Below are 20716 nucleotides of genomic sequence, written 5' to 3' on the forward strand. Positions count from 1 at the left end.
GGGGGGGGGGGGGGGGGGGGGAGGGGTGTATGACCAAAGATACAATTACCCGACTCGACAATCCTACCTTAACATGCAGTTACAAATACATCTCATTTTTCTCTGGCAGACCCAAGTTATATGGCTAGTTTTAAAATTTTAAAAACTAAAAGATTTTTTGTTTATAAAAAACTACTGTACACGAACAGATTCCCAACCTACCTTAACATTATTGAGATTAAAATGATGTTCACAATTGGATTTCATGTGACAACAACCTCGGAAATATTTGCTTGTAATATTTTGGATATCAATCTGACTACAAATTCTTGTAAGCATAACACAAACAATAGTTGGCAAAGCAAAGAATACAAATGTATTTAATAGATGAAGAAATACACTTCCTTGTTAATTAAAATAAAAGGAACAGACAAAGGTGCATTTGATGCTATGTAAGCACAGTTAATCAAACATTAATAATCCTACTGCCCCCAAGTATCTCGAACATCTCCAACAAAAGCACAGAAATTTATGTCACGCTTCAAGGCATGTACCCAGTTATATAGTATAATACATCCTTCGGAATTAGAAGGAAAATGTTGAAATATCAGACAATTGCCAAAATATGAACGTGACAAGAGGAGAGCGACTAGATAGGGGCTGAAAGAATCAATAAAAAATAAAGACAAAAATAGCTGCACGAGTATGTTTATCTATACAAAACTTGAATGAAGAGGTATAGAACAGCACATAAAAACCAAGACAACCTTTTACACGATATATTTTTATCTTTCATGCAATATTATACTCAGTTTAAATTCATTATATTCTGAATAAATAATTTGTACAGTAGCATAATTTATTTCTAGAAGCAAGCTTATGTGCATACCGCAACAGCAGGAGCTCTTCCAAGTCCAGCAGTGCAATGTATATAAGTCACTCCACCGTTTTGGTTTATCGCTTTATGTAATTTGCTTACAACAGCTGGTAATCTTAGCCGTAGGTCGAATGCATCAAAATCCCTGTTGCATCACACTTTAACTGGCCATTGTAGAAAGCAAAATCCTCACATGCTTCAAAAAATCATCATGCATGTGCGCTTATCTTTGAACGAGGTTGAGTGTGTGAATAAATTTATTTGGAATAATAAGCTAGAAACGTTCAAAAGCTGAGTTTAATAAGATCAAATCCAAGCCAGAGTTTGATGAAATGATGTAAGATAATTTTTCTGGTGAGATGAGGAAATAATTTGAACTTTGAGATAAGTAAATTGAAAACACACACTAGAGATAGCTTAGCAGAGGAGAACCTTGATCAAACAACAAATATCTTAAAGAGTATAGGTCTATGGTGGTAGATGAGGGAACAGGAAGTATACGAAAAATCTTGTTTCTGCTAACACATAAAGTGAAAAACATGTGCATATAATCTATAGTTCAGAAGGTCGGACTAAAAATTAGTTTCAAAATATACAAATATTAGTTCAGAAGGTCGGACTAAAAATAGGTAGTTTCAAAATATACAAATATAAATTCCTATGCCATACGTAACTTTTTGAAATGCTTTATCAACATAATGTTGTATCATACTCTACTTCTTACTATCTTGCAAGATTACAAATCACAGTTATATGCATTACAGATTTACAGCTTTCCATTAAAGTACAGTACATTATAGGTCAAGATAACAAACAGCTTTTTACCTTATTTGAGCTCGCAAATGTTCGATATCATCAAACGTCCTTGTATACTCTATTATAGCACCAATGTCAACCCCAAAATATCTTTTCGATGCAGTGAAGGAAATTCAGCATTTCTTTACTTTATTGATGAATTCAATGAATCTTTATTCAGTGAAAAATTAAGGAAAACATTGCTACTGAAATGGAATGTGGATACTCTAAATCTGGATCTTGCTGCAAGCAGAAAATTGTTTTAACTCCAATGCTGCGGAGCTTGTCAACATCCTCTCGAGTCTGACATTCGTTAGGATTAGAATGAAATTGTAAGGGAGGTGGTGCAGAAAAATGTACTAGATGAAAAATGTCAAAAACAATGATCACCTGTAGGCATGACCCTACAATTAAATCCGGACAAATGAAGTTGTAGTTCATTCCCAGCTCATGTCTATATGTCAATACTATATCATAAAGGTCAAAAAGGAATCGGATTAGACAACCGAAGAATAAGAACTTGGAAAGAAACAATCTAAGCTCTAGTTTTATGGTCATAAAAACAAGCAGGTTAGATCATTCAGTCAGCGAACATCCACCTTTGAACTCAAATTTAAAACATGTTGCGATTCTAGCACATAATGGAAAATCAAATTTCTAGTTACTTTCTCACTGAACCATTTCTGAATCTGAATGAATTTAATCATGAAATTTATGTAGCAGCACAGTTATTTTCCAGTTCAAAGTGGAGTTGCAGGATGATGGCTCTTACCAGCACCCATAGCTTCTGTCATGTTCTGGCTGTATATCTCAGACTTTTCCTCCTTTTCCTCCTTTTCCTCCTTTTCCTCCTTTGCCTCTTTTTCCTCGGCATCATCCACTTCAGCGCCACTTATTTCAACACTTGATATAGATCCAGATACGGCCTATAGACAACAAGTCATCATTTCAAATATTTATTGATTATAACGACCAGTGACCTAAAGCTACCAAGACTACAGGTGATCGAACAGATTTATTTGCTGTAAGAATTGATACATTTCCTAAATTGAAAGATGATATATGCATATGCGCGCGCGCGCGCGCGCACACACATTCACAGCGATGTTATGCCTCAAACAGAGATAAAAATTCAATCGGAAAACTGTTTGAAGGAAATAAGCACTCATACGAAACTAACAAATCAATCGCAGTAAAACAATCTTATACAAATTCTATAATCACTTCTAAGTCGCTAGCTACCTTCACGGAAGAACGTCGATGTAGATCGGTAAAGTTCCTTATCACCTGTATGAAGCAAAACAATCATTTTAACATTCGATAAAAATAACAGAGAGGCTGGATACATAAACTGCAAATACAGAATGTAGCGCGAACGAGAGTACCAGTTTGCAGGGCTGGAACTCAGGCTTTCTCTGCCGGCATTTGAAGCTTCGCAGCGGCAAAGAGGATGATCTGAGAAAGGAAATCATAAGCATAGATTTGGATGAAATTGTTTCAAACAAGACATGAATCGAAAAGTAGATGATGATTTCACTTCAAAACGGACATTGAAAGGTTTTGAAGACAATTCATGGTCGGATTGCGATCGTTCTCCGCCGCGGCAACAAAGCAAATTGGCAGATCTCTCTTGCACTGACTGAAACCTTGGACTTCGAAGAATCGACGTCGATCGGTACCTTGATTCACTTTACGTACGCGCGCAGCATACTCTCGATCACGTTCCTGTGAATCACAGAGGATGTGTCTTTGCGTGTGATCATTTACGTTGATATTTATACGCTGCCATCTTACATGCATTCAATTTCCCCCCTTTTTTTGCAAAATCGAATTTCCTTTTTACATAAATACTTTATAATTATCAGTCTAATAAATCTTACAAGTAATTTTAATATCAAAATTGGTTAAATAATTATACTAATTTCTTACCAGAAAATAAACCGTGTACAAATATTTTAAAATTTTATAGAAATAAAATTAGTGGAGAAAATTTTTCACCACGACCATTTTTTACTGTTACAACTCATCCCGTATTTTTTTCCTTTTTCTTAGTCCTATTTTTAGCTCTTCCTTTGATTTTTTTTTAACCTCTGGTAAATATTTTAAATTTAAATTATTAGAGTCCATAAAGTTGAAGAGTAGCGCCTAAAAAACGCTAGAATTTTTTTTTTTAAATAAATAGGTTTATATCGTTTTAATTTATAATTTTATAGGTCTAAAATTATATATATATATATATATATTTTATAATTTTATAGGTCTAAAATTATATATATATATATATATATATATATATATATATATATATATATATATAGTATTTTAATTTTGTATCTAATATATATATATTTTACCTATTTAACATTTTTTTAAAAATTCAAGTTTTTATATTTAATTATATATATACATGTTAGAGAAGAAATTGGAAATTGGGCCACCGAACACGAGAGCAGCAAGAAGGCTAAGTTCCTTGGTCGACTTCCTGTGAAATGTGCGCTCGAATACAACATTATAATTGTTGGATGAAAGTCCCAAATCGACTAATTTAGATAATGACCATGAGTTTATAATCAAATAATACTATCGAGGTCCTTTGGGAAGTCTAGAGCAAAGTCATGAGAGCTTATGTTTAAAGTGTACAATATCATACCATTGTGGAGAGTCGTGTTCACCTCAACTCTCGTCGTTACTTTTGGGTTTAAATATAATATATAACTAACTACAAATTAATTTAACTAATTTAAATAAGCCTCGTGATTATAATTATTATGATATTATTTAGATTAATGGTGTATGATTCTTTAACAAAAGCCCATTGGGCGTAATGGAAAAGCCCGTGGAATGTGAAATTGCCATCTAATTATTATTATTATTTTGTCAAAAAAAAAAAATATATATATATATATATATATATATATACACATTAATTATTTAATTATAAAATTTAATAAGTATATTAATTTAATTTCCTTTAGAATCGCTTAATTATTAAGCATACTAATTTATTTGGCCTTATCCATACTAAATAAAAACCGATTAGTATTAAAATAAAAAATTATTAAATTTTATGAAACTTAGAAATTTAATATTTAAATTGATATAATTATTAGTTTAAATTTTTTATTAATAAAATCTCCAGAGTTTAATTTATATTTCAATGAGTTATATTTGCTTTAAGCATTTTTTTTTTTAAATTGACATTTAAATGATTTTTTTTTAATTTATAGCGAAAAATATATTTTTCAATAATAATATTGGCCTATATTTTTTACCATTCATGCGAAAGTGGGTGCTCACTTGGCTCAAGCACATTTGTTTGTTCCACCTACCTCTCCCCATTTAGTTGTTAGGTATGTTAGTGGAATCAAAAATAATAATAATAATAAATAAACTTTATTTATACATATATATATATATTAATAATAAATATTTTATTCACTAAATTATATTTCTATGCATAGAACATGAGATAAAAATATAGGGATATTTTGGTAAATTAGTTCTCGACAATAAGTAACTTTAAATTAATTGTAAATACAAAACCTCTTTAAAAATAATTATTAAATTATAAAAAAAAATTATTATTTAGACTTTATAACTTTAAATATTAGAATTTGTCTTTAAAATTGGATAAAGTTATCGTAAATGTCGTTACTATATATAGACTAAAGTTTATGAAACTATTCATTAAATTTTAATTTATAAAACTATAAAAGACTAAAATTTAATTTTTACGTAAAAATATAAGTAATTTAACAAAAATAGCCAAAAATACGTGGGGACGTGTGGGAATTGATTTTATTTTATTTTATTTTTAATATTTTTTACACAGCCTTTTTCCTTTCACCTTTAATCTTTGAATCTTCCGCTGTCACGTGATGGGATTAGCTTTTTCTTTGAATCTGCCACCGCAAATAGACTAGACGAAACCCAACCAGACAAATTTGCAGCCGTTGGATTTCGAATTCCCAGCCGCCCATCACGATACAGGCACGCTCCGCCCATGTGAGTCACATTTTTTTTTTTTATATATAATTAAAACAACGTTTAGTTATTTAAATTAATAATAATTTGATAATTTGTCATAGTATATATTATTTTAGATCAAATTGCCGTCTGGACTCTTAGATTTTCTAACATTAATTACATTAATGATTTTTTAATTTATTTATAGTGAGTAAATGTTTTAACTCCCTATCGATTTGGTATACGAACTATATAGTTATTAATGAGTAATAATCTGGTGCGATATAACATATCAAAGATTATACATTAAAATGTGTGGCATATATTAAATCTCGTGAACTCGAAAATTCATTGTTCTATAACCTTGATTCTCCACGTTCGTTAGCTCGTGCACAGCTTAATCTACATAGTACTAAGTGTTTAAAAGGTTCCGTAAAAAAAAAAAAAAACATAACCAACTTAACTCGAATTATTAAAATTGAACTGAATTTTATTTTGTTTAGCCAAGGGTACTAATATGAACCGAGATATCAATCATGCAATATAAATAATACGAAATGAGGTGTTTTAATCATGTAATAAAAATTGTACCATGTTTTATTATATTTTAAATTATTTTTAATAAGTTACATTTAGATAGTCGTAGTTATGGTATTGTTGACCATAAAAATTACAATATTTCAATTTTCACGGTTATAAATAATTATTTATTTTCTTGTTTTAGTATAAAGATTTTGCATATTATGTTTTTTTAGTCAGGATCTCGTTCCTCTACATTTTTTGTGTTTAAATTTGCATACTAGAGTCAATGTTTAAATTTGCATGCTAGAGTCATTCAAGTAATATCGATCAAGCTATTTTATGGATTGTTTCGAATCACGAGGTTTCTTGATTTTTTTATTTTGATTATCAAGATAATTCGTTTCAGAACTTTCTCTTGAGTTGATTCTTTATCGTTTTTGAGATTTTTTTGATAATTTCGATCTATAGAGATCTCGTTCTAAACAAGGTTTTTAGTTCAAATCTCAAGAATTTCATATTAATAAATTTTAAGAAATATGTGAAAAAAAATGTTATTTAAATCCCAACAAGGTGTTGCAATTTACGTCACATTAAAAAAAAATCAAGTTTCATTTATTATTGAATAATTACGCGTATCTATATACATAGATTGATTGGGTTCGCTCAACTGTTTTAAAATTTTGTTTTTATTTTATTTTAAAATTCAAATGAAAGAAGCAAGTTGAATAGTTCTTACGTTTTCATGTAATCATTCATAAAAGAACAAAATATCAGATTGTCGTGCGGATCTATCAACATGGCCGCACCATTGACAACCAATTGCTCAATTATTTTCAATTATTTTTTTAGTTTTATTTAATTTAATCAATTCATTAATTATTGATCATATACTATTTTTAATTTCATATTCAAAAAATGTTTTAAGGTTCTTTTCATGCCATTTTATAAATATGTTTTTTTTTATGGGACTTTCATTTAATCAACCGCCAATTTACAGGCTAGCCTAACTCGCAAGACGTGCACGCACGTGCCACATATACCCCTTTCTTTTCTTTTTTTTTTTTTTTAAATTTTTTTTAAGGGAAATAATATATATATATTCAAAATCTATTAAAAATTCTCATATTAATTATTGAACTAAAAAAGTTAATTAATTTAATTACAATTATAAACACAAATTATCATCTGGAAGTTAGTTAAATCAACAGACAATAATATAAATATTGTCTACTTTTAAGTATGTGCTCTCGTGACTTTGCTTTTAAGCTTCTCAAAAGGCTTTACTGAGAGTATTTTTTTATTATAAATTTATGATCATTCTTTAAATTAGTCGACGTAAGACTTTCATTATCCAATAAATTCGAGGGTTTAATTTTATACTTGAACGAAAAATAATCTTCATTTAAGAAATATTCACTAGTTAATGATTTTATCCATCTCATTAATTTTGATAAAAAAAAAAACATTTAATGATCAAATCCAACTCCATAGAATTGGTTAAATAAGACATAAACGACACCACATTTCATTTGGATTGTTGGCCGTCAGGAGTTTCGACACATTGAACTACGATTCAAAAAAAAAAAAACTGTTGAGGATATTTAGTAATAAATTATAGTTTACCATATATATTATATTTGATATTTTATTATAAGACAAATATCTAATATTTGCTATGTATCCTTCCATTTATTGTTATTTATATTTATTATTATTTTTATATCCTTATAATTTATTTGATTATAAATAAGATAACTTTCACATCATTTAGGTCTGGTGGATTAATCAAACATTGTTAATAGCGTTGACCACAGAGTGTGTTCGGAATCTTCATGTAATCGATTCTCTTTCCATATTGTTTTTCATGGGTTAATCTCTATTTAAAACTTAAAATAAATATATATTTTGGGGTAAAAGAATCTTATATCTTATTGGTGAACACATCAAATAATAATATATTTATTAAAAGATCGAGACGAAAAAAAATATCTTAATAATTAAGACATCAAATATTAGAGATATTTAAAAGGGAGACATCAAATATCCTTGTACGCAACATTTTTTTATATATAGTTTTTTTTTCTTTTATTTTAACACATTGACATTAAATAATTTATTTCGAGATTTTAATTAAATAATTTGTTTTCTTAATACAAAATTTGATTTAAATAAATACTCTAATGGAGAATAGTTATGTTTTTAAAAAATCTTCAACCTGGTCATGCGATGCGTATATATCAAGAGGACTACGGCCTCCTCCACTAAAAGCTTTTCAGCTCCTTCAATCCCCTCGTGCTCCGCCATAAGAACTTGGAGTCCGTATCATGGTGAAGGATCTACAGGTGCGTCTTTTTGGAATCATTCTATTTGATTAACGATAGGTATACCCTGCATTGGATTGATTGAACTTACTCTCCTACCTCCTGTAAGAAAAGAAGTAAGAAAGTCGTCCCAGGGCGGCCCCTCCAAGATCAATCAATCTTTCTATTGAGCTCGTATTCAATTTCAAATAATATATTTTAAAAAAACAATAATAATAATTAAAAAATGAGTGGGACGAGGATGGAGAGCAGGATATAGGTGAAGAAATATTCTTTGCAAGTCTATTACTACGTGACACGGATTAATACAATTGAATAGGTATAATGTTTATAACCATCTCAAAACTAGTAAGTTGGCGTGCAATAAAATTAAAATATTATATTAATCTAATAAAAAAAAATACTCATAATTTTTATATTTTTTAATAAAAAATATATGTTTTAGTTTTAAAAATGTAAATCTCTACAGGACACGTGGCATCCTATTACAGGCTTAAAAAAGAAATAAATAAATAGCCAAAAAAAAATATTGATTATATTCACGTGGTAGCAAAAACAAATTCAAATCCAGATCATCCAATTTTAACTTTATTTTAAAGGCGCATTAAAAATTAAAAAAAAAAATTATATAATATATATATATATATATATATATATATATATATATATATATCGACAAAAAATCCATGAAATCTGGGCATCCCTAATACTTTATGTAAGTCAGACCCTCTTGGTAATATAGATTACATACCATAAACACTTTCCCAATAAACCACTTGCAAATGTCGTGGTAATGATGGCAACCGGAGAAAAATAAAATAAAATAAAAATAAATGATGGAATCCTGATTTCCTTNTTTTTTTTTTTTTTTTTTTTTTTTTTTTTTTTTTTTTTTTTTTCTTTTGTTCTTACTTTTAGTATTTTAAAAAATTACGTCCTGTGTTATTTTGTAATTTCACGGAGGTAATTCTACCGTACGTGGTTAATTTAAAAGAGTGTATTTCACGATCTCTAATGTGATGTCTCACGTTGATTAGGAAGGAGAACAAAACATTATCTTAGCAGACGAGTTTTAAAGCCTAGAGGGGAAGCCATAAAGGAAAAGCTCAAAGAGGACAATATATGCTGGCGGTGGATCTAGGCCGTTACAAATGGTATTAGAGCCAAACATCGGACGATGTGCCAGCTTTTTCGCTGTTCTCCGAAGGGGTAGACACGAAGCGGTGTGTCAGTAAGGACGCTGGGCCTCGAAGGGGGTGGATTTGGTGGCGGTCTCACATCGATTGGAGGAACGAAAGAGTGTCAGCGAAGAGAGTGGGCCCAAAGGGGGGTGGATTGTGATGTCCCGCATTGGTTGGGGAGGAGAACAAAACCTTCCTCTAGCAGACGTTTTAAAGCCTTGAAGGAAAGCCCGAAAGAAAAGCTTAAAAAAGACAATATCTGCTGACGGTGGATCTGAACTGTTACATCTAATTTAAATATATTTGATAGATAAAACACAATTTTTGAAATAACGAACACAAAAAAGCAACAACCGGTGGAATAGTCAAAATAAAAAAAAGGATTCATGCGATGCTCGAGGAAGAGTAAACAAATGAATTAATATCGTGAAAATTGTATAAAATAATTGAGGTTACTACTTATACTAACGAGATACACATTCAACTAAAAAAATGCTAAAATGACCCATTAATGTTAGAGACAACGTTAACTCTTGAAAACAATTCAAGATAATTAGGTAACGGGTCGTGTCACGGATTACAAATTTGGATTAAAATTTTAGATATGAGACATTATAAATGGTTAAAAGAATCTTTCATATTCATTATTTAATTAAAAAAAGAAAAAAAAAAATCTATTTTTCACTTTCGAAGTACATTGGTTGAAAAACAAAACATTTAAATAAACTTTAGTGTTGAAAGCAACAAATTTGAAGGTATAAAATGAAAATAAAGCAACCGTTTAAATTCAAATTGGGAAATTCCGTCTATCAAATCAACAGCTTAAAGTTCATATCGCTTTTTTTCTTCCATTTTTTGCTTTTTTTTGGGTGGAAAGTCACCCCATTTTTTAGTTCATCTTTCTATTACATATAAAATAATGTTAAATTAATAAAAAATTATAAATTTTGTACTCTTATCTAAAAATATCTAATATTTAAGAAGTCTAAAAAAAAATATATATTTATAATTAATTTGGGATGAAACCGATAGGACTTTCTAAAAAAAAACTATTAAATTTTAAAAAGTTTCATTAATAGCTTTCAACTTAACAAAATAATAATAAAAAAATACTCCTATGGTTAGTACTATGTTTAAAAAATATCAACGAAATTTTAAAGGTAACATTAAAGACATTTACATTTATAAAAAAAAAAGTAATTTTTTTTTTACCATTAATATATGGATGGAAACGGTTAATAGACACCTTATAAATTATCTCTAAACTTTTTAGCGTTATTTTGAAAGTTCACAAGTATTTTTGAAACGTGTTTTTAAAAGGTCTAAGAGTATTAATGAAAATTTTGAAAATTCAAAAGGTATTTTTTAAAATGTTAAAAGAGTATTTTTGAAATACGATTATTTTTAATTTTTTAAAAATGTTTAAGAGTAGTTTTTAGTTTTTAGTTTTTTTTTTAATTTATATTTTTTTAAAAAAAGTTCAAGAATTTTTTTTTATTAATTTAGAACTCATAACACGTATTATTATTTTAAAAAAAAAATATAATTGATAAAACTAAAAAAATAGTGTCGTAAAAATATGATATAAATATTATATTTTATTCTTTAAAATTTAAAAAACGATCAAAATTTAGAGTAGGTACGTTAATTTTTTTTTTTTTTTTTTTTTTGAAAATCAAGTTAATCAATACTAATTTTACCTACAATTTGTTGAATTATTGTTTTGCTATCTAATCACCAACTAATTAACAACTTGGTTGGGAGGTATTAGCGGCAGTTTCCAACTTTTTACACCTATTTTAAAAATTAAAAAAAAAAATTAATATTTCTTTTAATATTGGTTAATCATTTAAATTATATAATTTAATGTAGTTTGAAACCTATAATTATTATTTTTAAACTGGATTACATCTTTAATTAAATTGAGATAATTTATTAATATTAGATGTCAATTTATACTCATCAATCAAGTCATTTAATTTTTTTTTAAATCTAAATGCTCATTCAAATAAATAATTTAAAAATCTTATTAGTCCATTAATATTTGTTAATTATAAAATTGACCAATTTAAAAATTAATGCTATTAAAATAATAATTATTAATTTGCTAAAATACAGTCATAAATTTCAGCTGGGGTGAATTTGGAAATAGTCTAACCCTAGGGGCCATTTTGAAAAAACTGAATCATCGTTAATTTGTTGCTGCTGACGTCATTACACACGTGTCTCACCTTGCACTCGTGTAACGCTGGAGACGGCGAGTATCGATAAATCCCCAATCGCGGACGAATCAAACCCACCGTCGCATGAGCAAAGCCAGCTTTGGAAGAATCATTAATTCTTCTCTCTTCTCTCTATGTTTAATTTATTGAGAGGAAGAAAAAAAAAAAATTATTAATTATAAAGAAAAGCTCAAATATATTTGTTCAACGATTTACTCATTCCCCATTTTCGAACGCGCCATTCTCCGATTAGCGAAAGCGACCACGGCGTTTTTTCGTTGACTCCGCCAAAAACCCAGACAGCAATTCTAACAAATCAAGGGAAAAAACAGAGGGGGGTTTTGTGTTGTTGAAATGCCGATGAGAGTCCGTCGTCGTTGTTCCGGCGATGGGGTGGCGGTGTGAGATCTCACCGTCGACGGAGAGGCCCCTTTGACTCATCTTGGAGCCCATTTCCGAGATGGGTTCGAGTCCAATTGGGGTCGGTGGGAGTGGAGCGGCGAGTAATTGCGTTGTAGATGGTAGCACAGGGGCTACAAGCGGCGGCGGAGTTGGCGGCGGCGTAAATGGTTCCGGCAAAAGCTGCGGTGGCGGATGGAAGTGGCAACAGAGACATCTCAGATTGGTCTCTTCAGGGTTCGTGTTTTTCTTAGGATGCTTTGTTTTGTTGGGATCGATTGCTACACTTTACGCTTGGTTGGCTTTTACCCCTCCATATGTCCGTACGGACGGCGGCGTTTCATCGCTTGGATGTCAGGAAGATAATGAAGGGTCTTGGTCTATTGGGGTTTTTTATGGCGATTCTCCTTTCTCCCTTAAACCCATTGAAACGGTGAGTTTTTGATGAATATGATGGATTATTATTGACAATCCTTTTGCTAAATGGGGTTTTAATTGTGTGTAGGCGAATGTATGGAGAAACGAAACTGCTGCTTGGCCAGTGGCTAATCCTGTAATCACCTGTGCTTCAGTTTCTAATGCTGGTTTTCCCAGTAACTTTGTTGCAGACCCGTTTCTTTTCGCTCAGGTAACTTCCATTTTTGGCCTGCAACTTTTTTGCTGTGGTTCTATTGCATTTTGATTGTTCTTGAGCTCCTTGAGTCCAACTGTTCATGTTTTTCTTTGATCATGTTTAAGTTTGGTACCCATTGTTTAATTGAATGAAACCCGTGTTGTTTTTGAAATAATGTAACAGCTCAAGCCCACTGCTAGCATGGCTCGTTGCATATCATCGTTAGCCTCATGGTTTTAAAATGCGTCTGTTGGGGAGAGGTTTCCATACCCTTATAAGCAATGTTTTGTTTCCCTCTCCAACCGTTATGGGACCTCACAATCTACCCCCCTTGAGAGCCAGCGTCCTTGCTGGCACACCGTTCGGTGTCACTCTAATACCATTTGTAACAGCCCAAGGCTATCGCCGGTAGATATTGTCCGCTTTGGTTTGTTATGTATAGCTGTTAGCCTCATGGTTTTAAAACGTATCTACTAGGGAGAGGTTTCCACACCGTAATAAGGGATGCTTCATTCCCCTCTCTAACCAATGTGGGATCTCACAATCCACCCCCCTTGGGGGCTAGCGTCCTCGTTGGCGCACCACCCTGTGTTTGACTTTGATACCATTTGTAACAGTCAAAGCCCACCGCTAGTAGATATTGTCCACTTTGGCTTGTTTCTGTATCGCCATTGGCCTCATGGTTTTAAAACGTCTGTTAGGGAGAGGTTTCCACACTCTTATAAGTAATGTTTCGTTCCCCTCTCCAACCGACATGGGATTTCACTAATAAAGAAGGGAATGTGCATTTCTAAGAGAACTTGATAATCAAGTTTTGGTCCCGGTGTAGGTTCATAACCATTTGATAAAATTGCATCTTTGAGGTTCTTTCGACCCCGCTCACTAGCTTCGAGTGGGTAGTTTAATACTCGTAGGTGTTCATGGGGATGCTAATATTCGTCCTAGATAGCGCAACTTTGATTATTGCTGCTACACAAAAGTTGATATTCTTCGCTTAACGTTTAGTGTAAGTAGCTCTAGAGGCTTATCGTGGCATAATTATAACGTAGCCGTGATATTATAGGTCTTCGGTTTTCGGTTGTGATAAATGAACTTCCATTATGTCAAAACAAAAGTCATATGTGCTATGTGTTAGGTTGGGTGACTTTGAATTTAGCTGCTATAGCATACTTTTTGTTACCAAACTGTTTTTAGTTTGGCTCGAACTCTGGTTCAACACGTAATTTTTTGTTGCAATAGTTTGGTGCTGCCTAAATTAACATTATAAAACATGCAAGATTTGAGGATCTTGAAGCTATTGGATTTACTATTTACCTCTTGTGACTTTTAGTGTCGGGTAATTTTGGTATCTGAATTGCTTCTAAGAGTGAACGACTGTCCCCACAAACCATGTGAGATCTCACATCGGTTGGAGAGAGGAACGAAGCATTACTTATAAGGGTGTGGAAACCTCTCCTTAACAGACACATTTCAAAACCGTGAGACTGACGGCGATATGTAACAAGCTAAAACGGACAATATTTGTTAGCGGTGGGCTTGGGCTGTTACAAATGGTATTAGAGCTAGACACCGGGGGGTGTGCCAGCGAGGACGCTGGGCCCCCAAGGAGGGTGGATTGTGAGATCCCACATCGGATGGAAAGGGAAACGTTATAAGAGTGTGAAACCTCTCCATAATAGACGCATTTTAAAACCGTGAGACTGACGATGATATGTAACAGGCCAAAACGAACAATATCTGCTAGTAGTGGGCTTGAGCTGTTACAAACCAACCTGGGTTCTTTTAGCATGTTTTATCCTAACTCATATAATTTATCCAAGTCGAGCATGCATAACATTGGAGCTATACTAATACGGTGCACTTTTCATTTGATGAACACGATAATGGTCGTCGAAATTATTTTCTTTACACTTTATGGTTCGTATGAGCAATAAATAGTTGAATTATTTCTTCAATGAATCACGTTCTGCTCTTATTCTTTCTTATGAACATGTCGACTCTTTTCACGAACGAATCGATCTTACTGGCAGGGAGATATCATTTACTTATTTTACGAAACCAAGAACTCGGTATCTTTGCAAGGAGATATAGGCGTTGCGAAGAGCGTTGACAATGGAGCAACATGGCAGCCTCTAGGTGTTGCTTTGAATGAGAAATGGCATCTCTCTTTTCCATTTGTCTTTGAACACCTTGGCAAGGTAAGAGACTCACCCTTCTTTTCTTCTTCCTTTTTACGTTTTTGTTGGTAGCCGAGATTTTGGGTTCGAGCTTCGGGTTTAAAACTCGATACCTTAAAATTCTGTCTCCGAAAACTGCGGTCTTCAGTTATCAGTGTTGCGATTACGGTCTTTCGGGCGTTCACTTAGCTTGCAAAATAGGCTGTGGCTCTATGCTCTAGATTGTGTTTTTTCCCCTGTTTTGTGGGGCTTTTGGTTCGAGAGTAGAGCGGTAAAGAGGTCTTGGTAGGACGTTTAGGAGGTCGTTAGGTTTAATGTTGCGTCGTGGGCGTCTGTCCATCGGACTTCTTTACTTTCTAGGAATCTTAGTTAGTTGTTTGGTTCCTTTTGTGGGTTTCTTTTCTGTCTACCCGTGCACAATCTTTCGTTTTTTCTTAATGAAAGCTCGATTTTTTAATAATGACGATGGACACCGTGTCCATGCAATCGAATCACGTGCAATTTTTTTGATAATTTGTCGGTTATTTCTTGCAGATATACATGATGCCAGAAAGCAGTCGAAAAGGAGAGGTTCGCCTTTATCGAGCTGTTAATTTTCCTTTGAAGTGGGAATTGGATAGAGTTATGCTGAAGAAGCCCCTTGTTGATTCAGTCATCATCAATCACAATGGTATGTACTGGCTTCTAGGGTCGGACCATAGTGGTCTCGGTACGAAAAGAAACGGGCATTTGGCGATATGGTATAGTAGCTCGCCCCTTGGTCCTTGGAGGCCTCACAAGCGGAATCCTATCTATAATGTGGATAAAAGCTTCGGTGCTCGTAATGGAGGCAGACCGTTCTTTCACGACGGTAGCCTATATCGTATTGGTCAAGATTGTGGTGAAACTTATGGCAAGAAAGTTCGTGTTTTCAAGGTCGAAGTTCTTACAAAAGATAGATATAAGGAAGTAGAAGTTTCGTTGGGCTTAGAAGAACCCGTTAAGCGTCGTAATGCTTGGAATGGCATTCGCTACCACCATGTCGATGCCCTAAAGCTTAGTTCTGGTCAATGGATTGGGGTGATGGACGGTGATCGGGTACCCTCGGGTGATTCAGTTCATCGATTTTTACTTGGTTGTGTTGCGTTTGCTGTGGTTGCAGTTCTTGTTTTGTTACTCGGTTTGCTACTCGGAGCGGTGAACTGCATCGTTCCCATGAATTGGTGCATTTATACTTCGGGAAAGAGAAGCGATGCAATCTTAACATGGGAAAAGTCGAATTTATTTTCTTCGAAAGTGAGACGATTCTGTAGCCGTGTGAACCGAGCACCTTCGATCCTTCGAAGTTGGGTGAAATCTAATACGTGCACTGGCCGACTTGTTCTTGCTATTTTATTTGTTTTCGGAGTTGCACTCATGTGTACTGCAGTGAAATATATATACGGAGGCAATGGTGCCCAAGAAGCGTACCCGTTTAAAGATCACTACTCTCAGTTCACGTTACTCACGATGACTTACGATGCTCGCCTTTGGAATTTGAAAATGTACGTAAAGCACTATTCTCGATGCTCGTCTGTTCGAGAGATCGTCGTGGTATGGAACAAGGGAACACCTCCAAAATTGAGTGATTTGGATTCAGTTGTGCCTGTTAGATTCAGAATAGAAGAGAAGAACTCGCTCAATAACCGGTTCAAGTTGGATCCTTTGATAAAAACTCGAGCCGTTTTGGAGCTCGACGATGACATCATGATGACTTGTGATGATGTCGAGCGAGGTTTTAAGGTATGGCGTCAACACCCCGACCGCATCGTGGGCTTCTATCCCCGACTTGTTAACGGAAATCCTTTGCAATACAGAGCCGAGAAATACGCTCGAACTCATAAAGGATACAATATGATACTTACAGGGGCAGCTTTCATTGATAGTCAATTTGCTTTTCAAATGTACTGGAGTGCAGCTGCTAAGCCGGGTCGGGATATGGTCGATAAGCTTTTTAACTGTGAAGACGTTTTATTGAATTTCCTGTATGCCAATGCTAGCTCGTTTCAAACGGTAGAATACGTGAGGCCAGCTTGGGCGATCGACACGTCGAAGTTCTCGGGTGCTGCTATCAGCAAAAACACACAAGTTCATTATCAGCTAAGAAGCGACTGTCTCAATGAATTCTCTAAGTTGTATGCAAATTTGGCTGCTCGGAAATGGGGATTCGACGGGCGCAAAGATGGCTGGGATTTGTAACCACCACCGACGTAAGCGTTTCTCCGAAACAGGTCTTCGACTTATCTTCAACACTGCTAGTTCTTTCTGTTCTTAGTTGTTTTAAGTGAACTTCCAATGTTGATCTCTCCTCCCCCTTGTGAATTTAGTTTGGGAGTTTGGATATCTATAGTTTCAGTCAGTGAGATGTACATTGCTCGGTCATGGTTCGTTTCGTTTGTCTCGAAAACCGATTCCACTTAGTGTATGCTAGATCCTGTTCCTGATTGGCTGAGACGTTCGACACCTCACCGTCTCGACTCGACGACGCTCGTAGATCAGCTCGTGTTACTTCTCGGGTATTCCGTTACTTGTTGTAGCTGTACTTACAAAAAAGTAAAGGGTTAGCTCTGAATTATTATGGAAGGAAAAACACTGCCTTTTTTCTTGTTAGAAATTTTGATTTTCACTTTCTTCTTTGGGTAGACGAACTTGAATTAGTGTCTAGATGTCCAATTTTTATGAATGTATTGTTTGATTCATCACCGAGCTCGCTCTTAACGTCGTGTCTATTTAGTTCTTGTGGGTATAACCGCTCTCTTTGTATTCGGACACTCTATCTCATTGTGGCCACCCTGATGGAGAAGATTACTGGGCCACTTTCGGTTCACTCCGATTACCATCTACGGATGTCTGGACTAACCCAATTGTATGGTTCAACTACTTTAGTAACCGGGGTGATGTGGAGCCGTGTGTGAATGACACCCACAAGAAGTTTTTCAGTTACCATCTGAGTTAACCCAATTGTACGGTTCTCAACTACTTTTAGGTGATGTGGACCAGTGTATGATTGACACCCGCAAGAAGTTTTTCGGTTGCCATCTGCAGATGTCAGAATTAACCCAATTGTACGGTTCTCAACTACTTTAGTAATCAGGGTGATGTGGAGCAGTGTGTAAATGACACCCGCAAGAAGATTTTCGGTTGCCATCTACTAATGTCAGGGTTAACCCAATTGTACGGTTCTCAACTACTTTAGTAATCCGAGTGATGTGGAGCGGTGTGTGAATGACACTTGCAAGAAGTTTTCCAGTTGTCAATATACGGATGTTAGAGTTAACCCAATTGTACGGTTCTCAACTACTTTAGTAATTCGGGTGATGTGGAGTGGTGTGTGCATGACACCCGCAAGAAGCTTTCCAGTTGCCATCTACAGATGTTAGGGTTAACTCAATTGTACGGTTCTCAACTACTTTAGTAATCCGGGTGATCTGGAGCGGTGTGTGAATGACACCCGCAAGAAGTTTTCAGGTTACCATCTACTAATGCCAGGGTTAACCCAATTGTACGGTACTCAACTAATTTAGTAATCAGGGTGATATAGAGCGGTGTGTGAATGACACCCACATGAAGTTTCTACATCGGGATTTAGATTATGCCTTTTTATTTAGTTCATATCTTCTACGTTAACCGAACGTTTTCGCCTATCTGGTTGGCTATCACGTCACACCCGTCATACCAAAAACTTTAGTATAATTTATTCTCTTAGTTAGTGCATTTATTGTGTGTGTATTATGTGATGGTTTTCTTTTTTCCTTTTTTATTGATATTTTGATACGTTTTGACTGTAAAGTAAAAGTTGGATATGGGTTGAAGGGTTTATTGATGATTCCATTGCTTTTGAGGAGAGCCCACAGACCCCAGAAGAACAACTTTACAGTGTAACAATGGGGAAATTAATAAATAAATAAATAAATAAATAAAACAGACATGGGCCAGCCTTATGCTGTTTGTTTGTGGGGGCCACAGTGAGCAGCTGAGACTGCTCCTTCTTTTTAACGGTCCTCTCGACATGGAGATGGAATGGGATGAAGGAGAAGAAACCAGCCCATATGGGGCAAACTTTTATGGGTGCTTGTGGCCCCCAAAATTCTCAATTATTTCCATATCTTGTCCCGCTCATCGTCTATCGAAAAACGACCGGAAACGTGCTTAATTAACTGTGCCAATTCGAGCATAAGTCAACTGATGTAAATATCTATCTCTATCTTATTGAGTCGGAACTCGGTTGAGCTAACAGGCTATTGACTAAAAGTACGACTCTTTCAACTACGAGCTCAGATGTTCAGATATCTCATGCCAATTTGTACATAAGTCAACTGATGTAAATATCTATCTCTATCTTATTGAGTCGGAACTCGGTTGAGCTAACCAGCTATTGACTAAAAGTACGACTCCTTCAACTACGAGCTCAGATGTTCAGATATCTCATGCCAATTTGAATATAAGTCAACTGATGTAAATATCTATCTCTATCTTATCGAGTTGGAGCTCGGTTGAGCTAGCAAGCTATCGACTAAAAGTACGACTCCTTCAACCACGAGCTCAGATGTTCAGATGCTTCATGCCAATTTGAGCATAAGTCAGCTGATGTAAATATTTATCTCTATCTTATCGAGTTGGAGCTTAGTTAAGCTAGTAAGCTATCGACTAAAAGTACGACTCCTTCAATCTCGAGCTCAAATGTTCGTATAAGTCAGTGGATATAAATACCTATCTCTATCTTATTGAGCCTGAGCTCGGTTAGGCTAGCAAGCTATCGACTAAAAGTACGACTCCTTCAACCACGAGTCCATATGTTCAAATATCTCATTTCACCGATCGAACTAAAAAATATCTTGACTTTTCATAAGTGTGTAGATAACGTTTTTTAAAATGTTTATGTATATAATTTCTCAATATTTTGTATATTCAAACTATTAATTAATTATAGGACGAAATTGAAAAAGAAAATAACTCATTATACCAAATTTAGACCTTTTTTATTTTAAAATTTGAGTAAATTACGAATGAAGGAAGAAATAACACATCAAGCCGCTTACTTAAAAAAGAAAAGAAAATTTTAAATATTTAAATTATATATATTAAAAAAAACTATTTAAGAAATTTGCTAATATTAGAAAATTTGACTACTTTTAGCTTAAAATAATAAATTAATTAAAAAAAAAAATCCAACAACTCTTGAAATGACACCTTTTGAATTAGTTAAGAAACAGCCCACCTTATAAAAGAAAACATCGTATAAATTTACAATTTTTAAATTTTTAATTTTCAAGAGCTGTTATTGTGGTGCTGACACGTGTCCAATTCTGATATGCCCTTAGCCTTCCCTACCCCACATGGATAGGTCTTTTAGAGAGAGAAACAACGGGCAGTAACCCTCCAAGTTTAGGGCAATGAAGAGAGAGAAAATTGGAATGAAAATCGAAACAAAAAGATCCAATCCCCATTGTTCTTTTTAACTTCTCTCTTCCATGAAAATTTCCCATATTCTCTCTCTCTAGCTTTCTCTCTCCTCCATTACCTTTTCTAGGGTTTTCAATTTTTGTTCGTTTACAGGTTAACCTCAAAGTTTCTGAATTTTTTTTTTAAAAATAAATAAATTTATACAACTCTGATCGAATTTCTGCCTCTTTTTTTTTTTTTTTT

At 33.8% G+C, this 20716-nt stretch overlaps 2 protein-coding genes across 5 annotated transcripts in view; one reads left to right on the plus strand and one right to left on the minus strand.

Annotated features, from left to right (window-relative positions):
- The window catches only part of LOC111449692 (phosphoglucan phosphatase DSP4, amyloplastic-like), a 28174-nt gene extending 24762 nt beyond the window's left edge, over positions 1 to 3412 (minus strand). For 3 of the 4 annotated variants that reach the window (XR_002711702.1, XM_023089698.1, XM_023089697.1), the window contains exons 1-8: positions 3201 to 3411; positions 3037 to 3106; positions 2894 to 2938; positions 2424 to 2577; positions 2042 to 2118; positions 1878 to 1954; positions 1682 to 1762; positions 869 to 1001 (exon numbers count right to left, since the gene is read on the minus strand). Coding sequence is in view for 3 of the 4 variants with exons in the window: in XM_023089698.1 (XP_022945466.1) it covers positions 869 to 1001; positions 1682 to 1762; positions 1878 to 1954; positions 2042 to 2118; positions 2424 to 2577; positions 2894 to 2938; positions 3037 to 3106; positions 3201 to 3226 (663 nt within the window). In the remaining variant the exon portion in view is untranslated. Of the gene's footprint in view, positions 1 to 868; positions 1002 to 1681; positions 1763 to 1877; positions 1955 to 2041; positions 2119 to 2423; positions 2578 to 2893; positions 2939 to 3036; positions 3107 to 3200 lie in introns of all 4 variants that reach the window. The other variant, XM_023089699.1, reaches the window with a different exon arrangement.
- An 8575-nt stretch (positions 3413 to 11987) lies between these two features.
- On the plus strand, positions 11988 to 17773 carry LOC111449510 (glycosyltransferase family protein 64 protein C5-like). Its single transcript, XM_023089426.1, has 5 exons — positions 11988 to 12695; positions 12768 to 12890; positions 14906 to 15073; positions 15587 to 17301; positions 17398 to 17773. Exons 1-4 carry the CDS (start codon positions 12324 to 12326, stop codon positions 17267 to 17269), a joined length of 2346 nt encoding a protein of 781 aa, XP_022945194.1. The 5' UTR covers positions 11988 to 12323; the 3' UTR covers positions 17270 to 17301; positions 17398 to 17773.
- The last annotated feature ends 2943 nt before the right edge of the window (positions 17774 to 20716 follow it).

Source organism: Cucurbita moschata, unplaced genomic scaffold (assembly GCF_002738365.1).
Source record: "Cucurbita moschata cultivar Rifu unplaced genomic scaffold, Cmos_1.0 Cmo_Scf00011, whole genome shotgun sequence".
Taxonomy (NCBI): Eukaryota; Viridiplantae; Streptophyta; class Magnoliopsida; order Cucurbitales; family Cucurbitaceae; genus Cucurbita; species Cucurbita moschata.

What these genes read in the sequence shown, in the direction of transcription:
- LOC111449510 (XM_023089426.1), top strand. Translation starts at nt 12,324, where the DNA reads ATGGGTTCGAGTCCAATTGGGGTCGGTGGGAGTGGAGCGGCGAGTAAT. An exon ending in CCCTTAAACCCATTGAAACG is followed by an intron (nt 12,696 to 12,767) that starts GTGAGTTTTTGA and finishes AATTGTGTGTAG; the next exon opens with GCGAATGTATGGAGAAACGA. An exon ending in TCTTTGAACACCTTGGCAAG is followed by an intron (nt 15,074 to 15,586) that starts GTAAGAGACTCA and finishes TATTTCTTGCAG; the next exon opens with ATATACATGATGCCAGAAAG.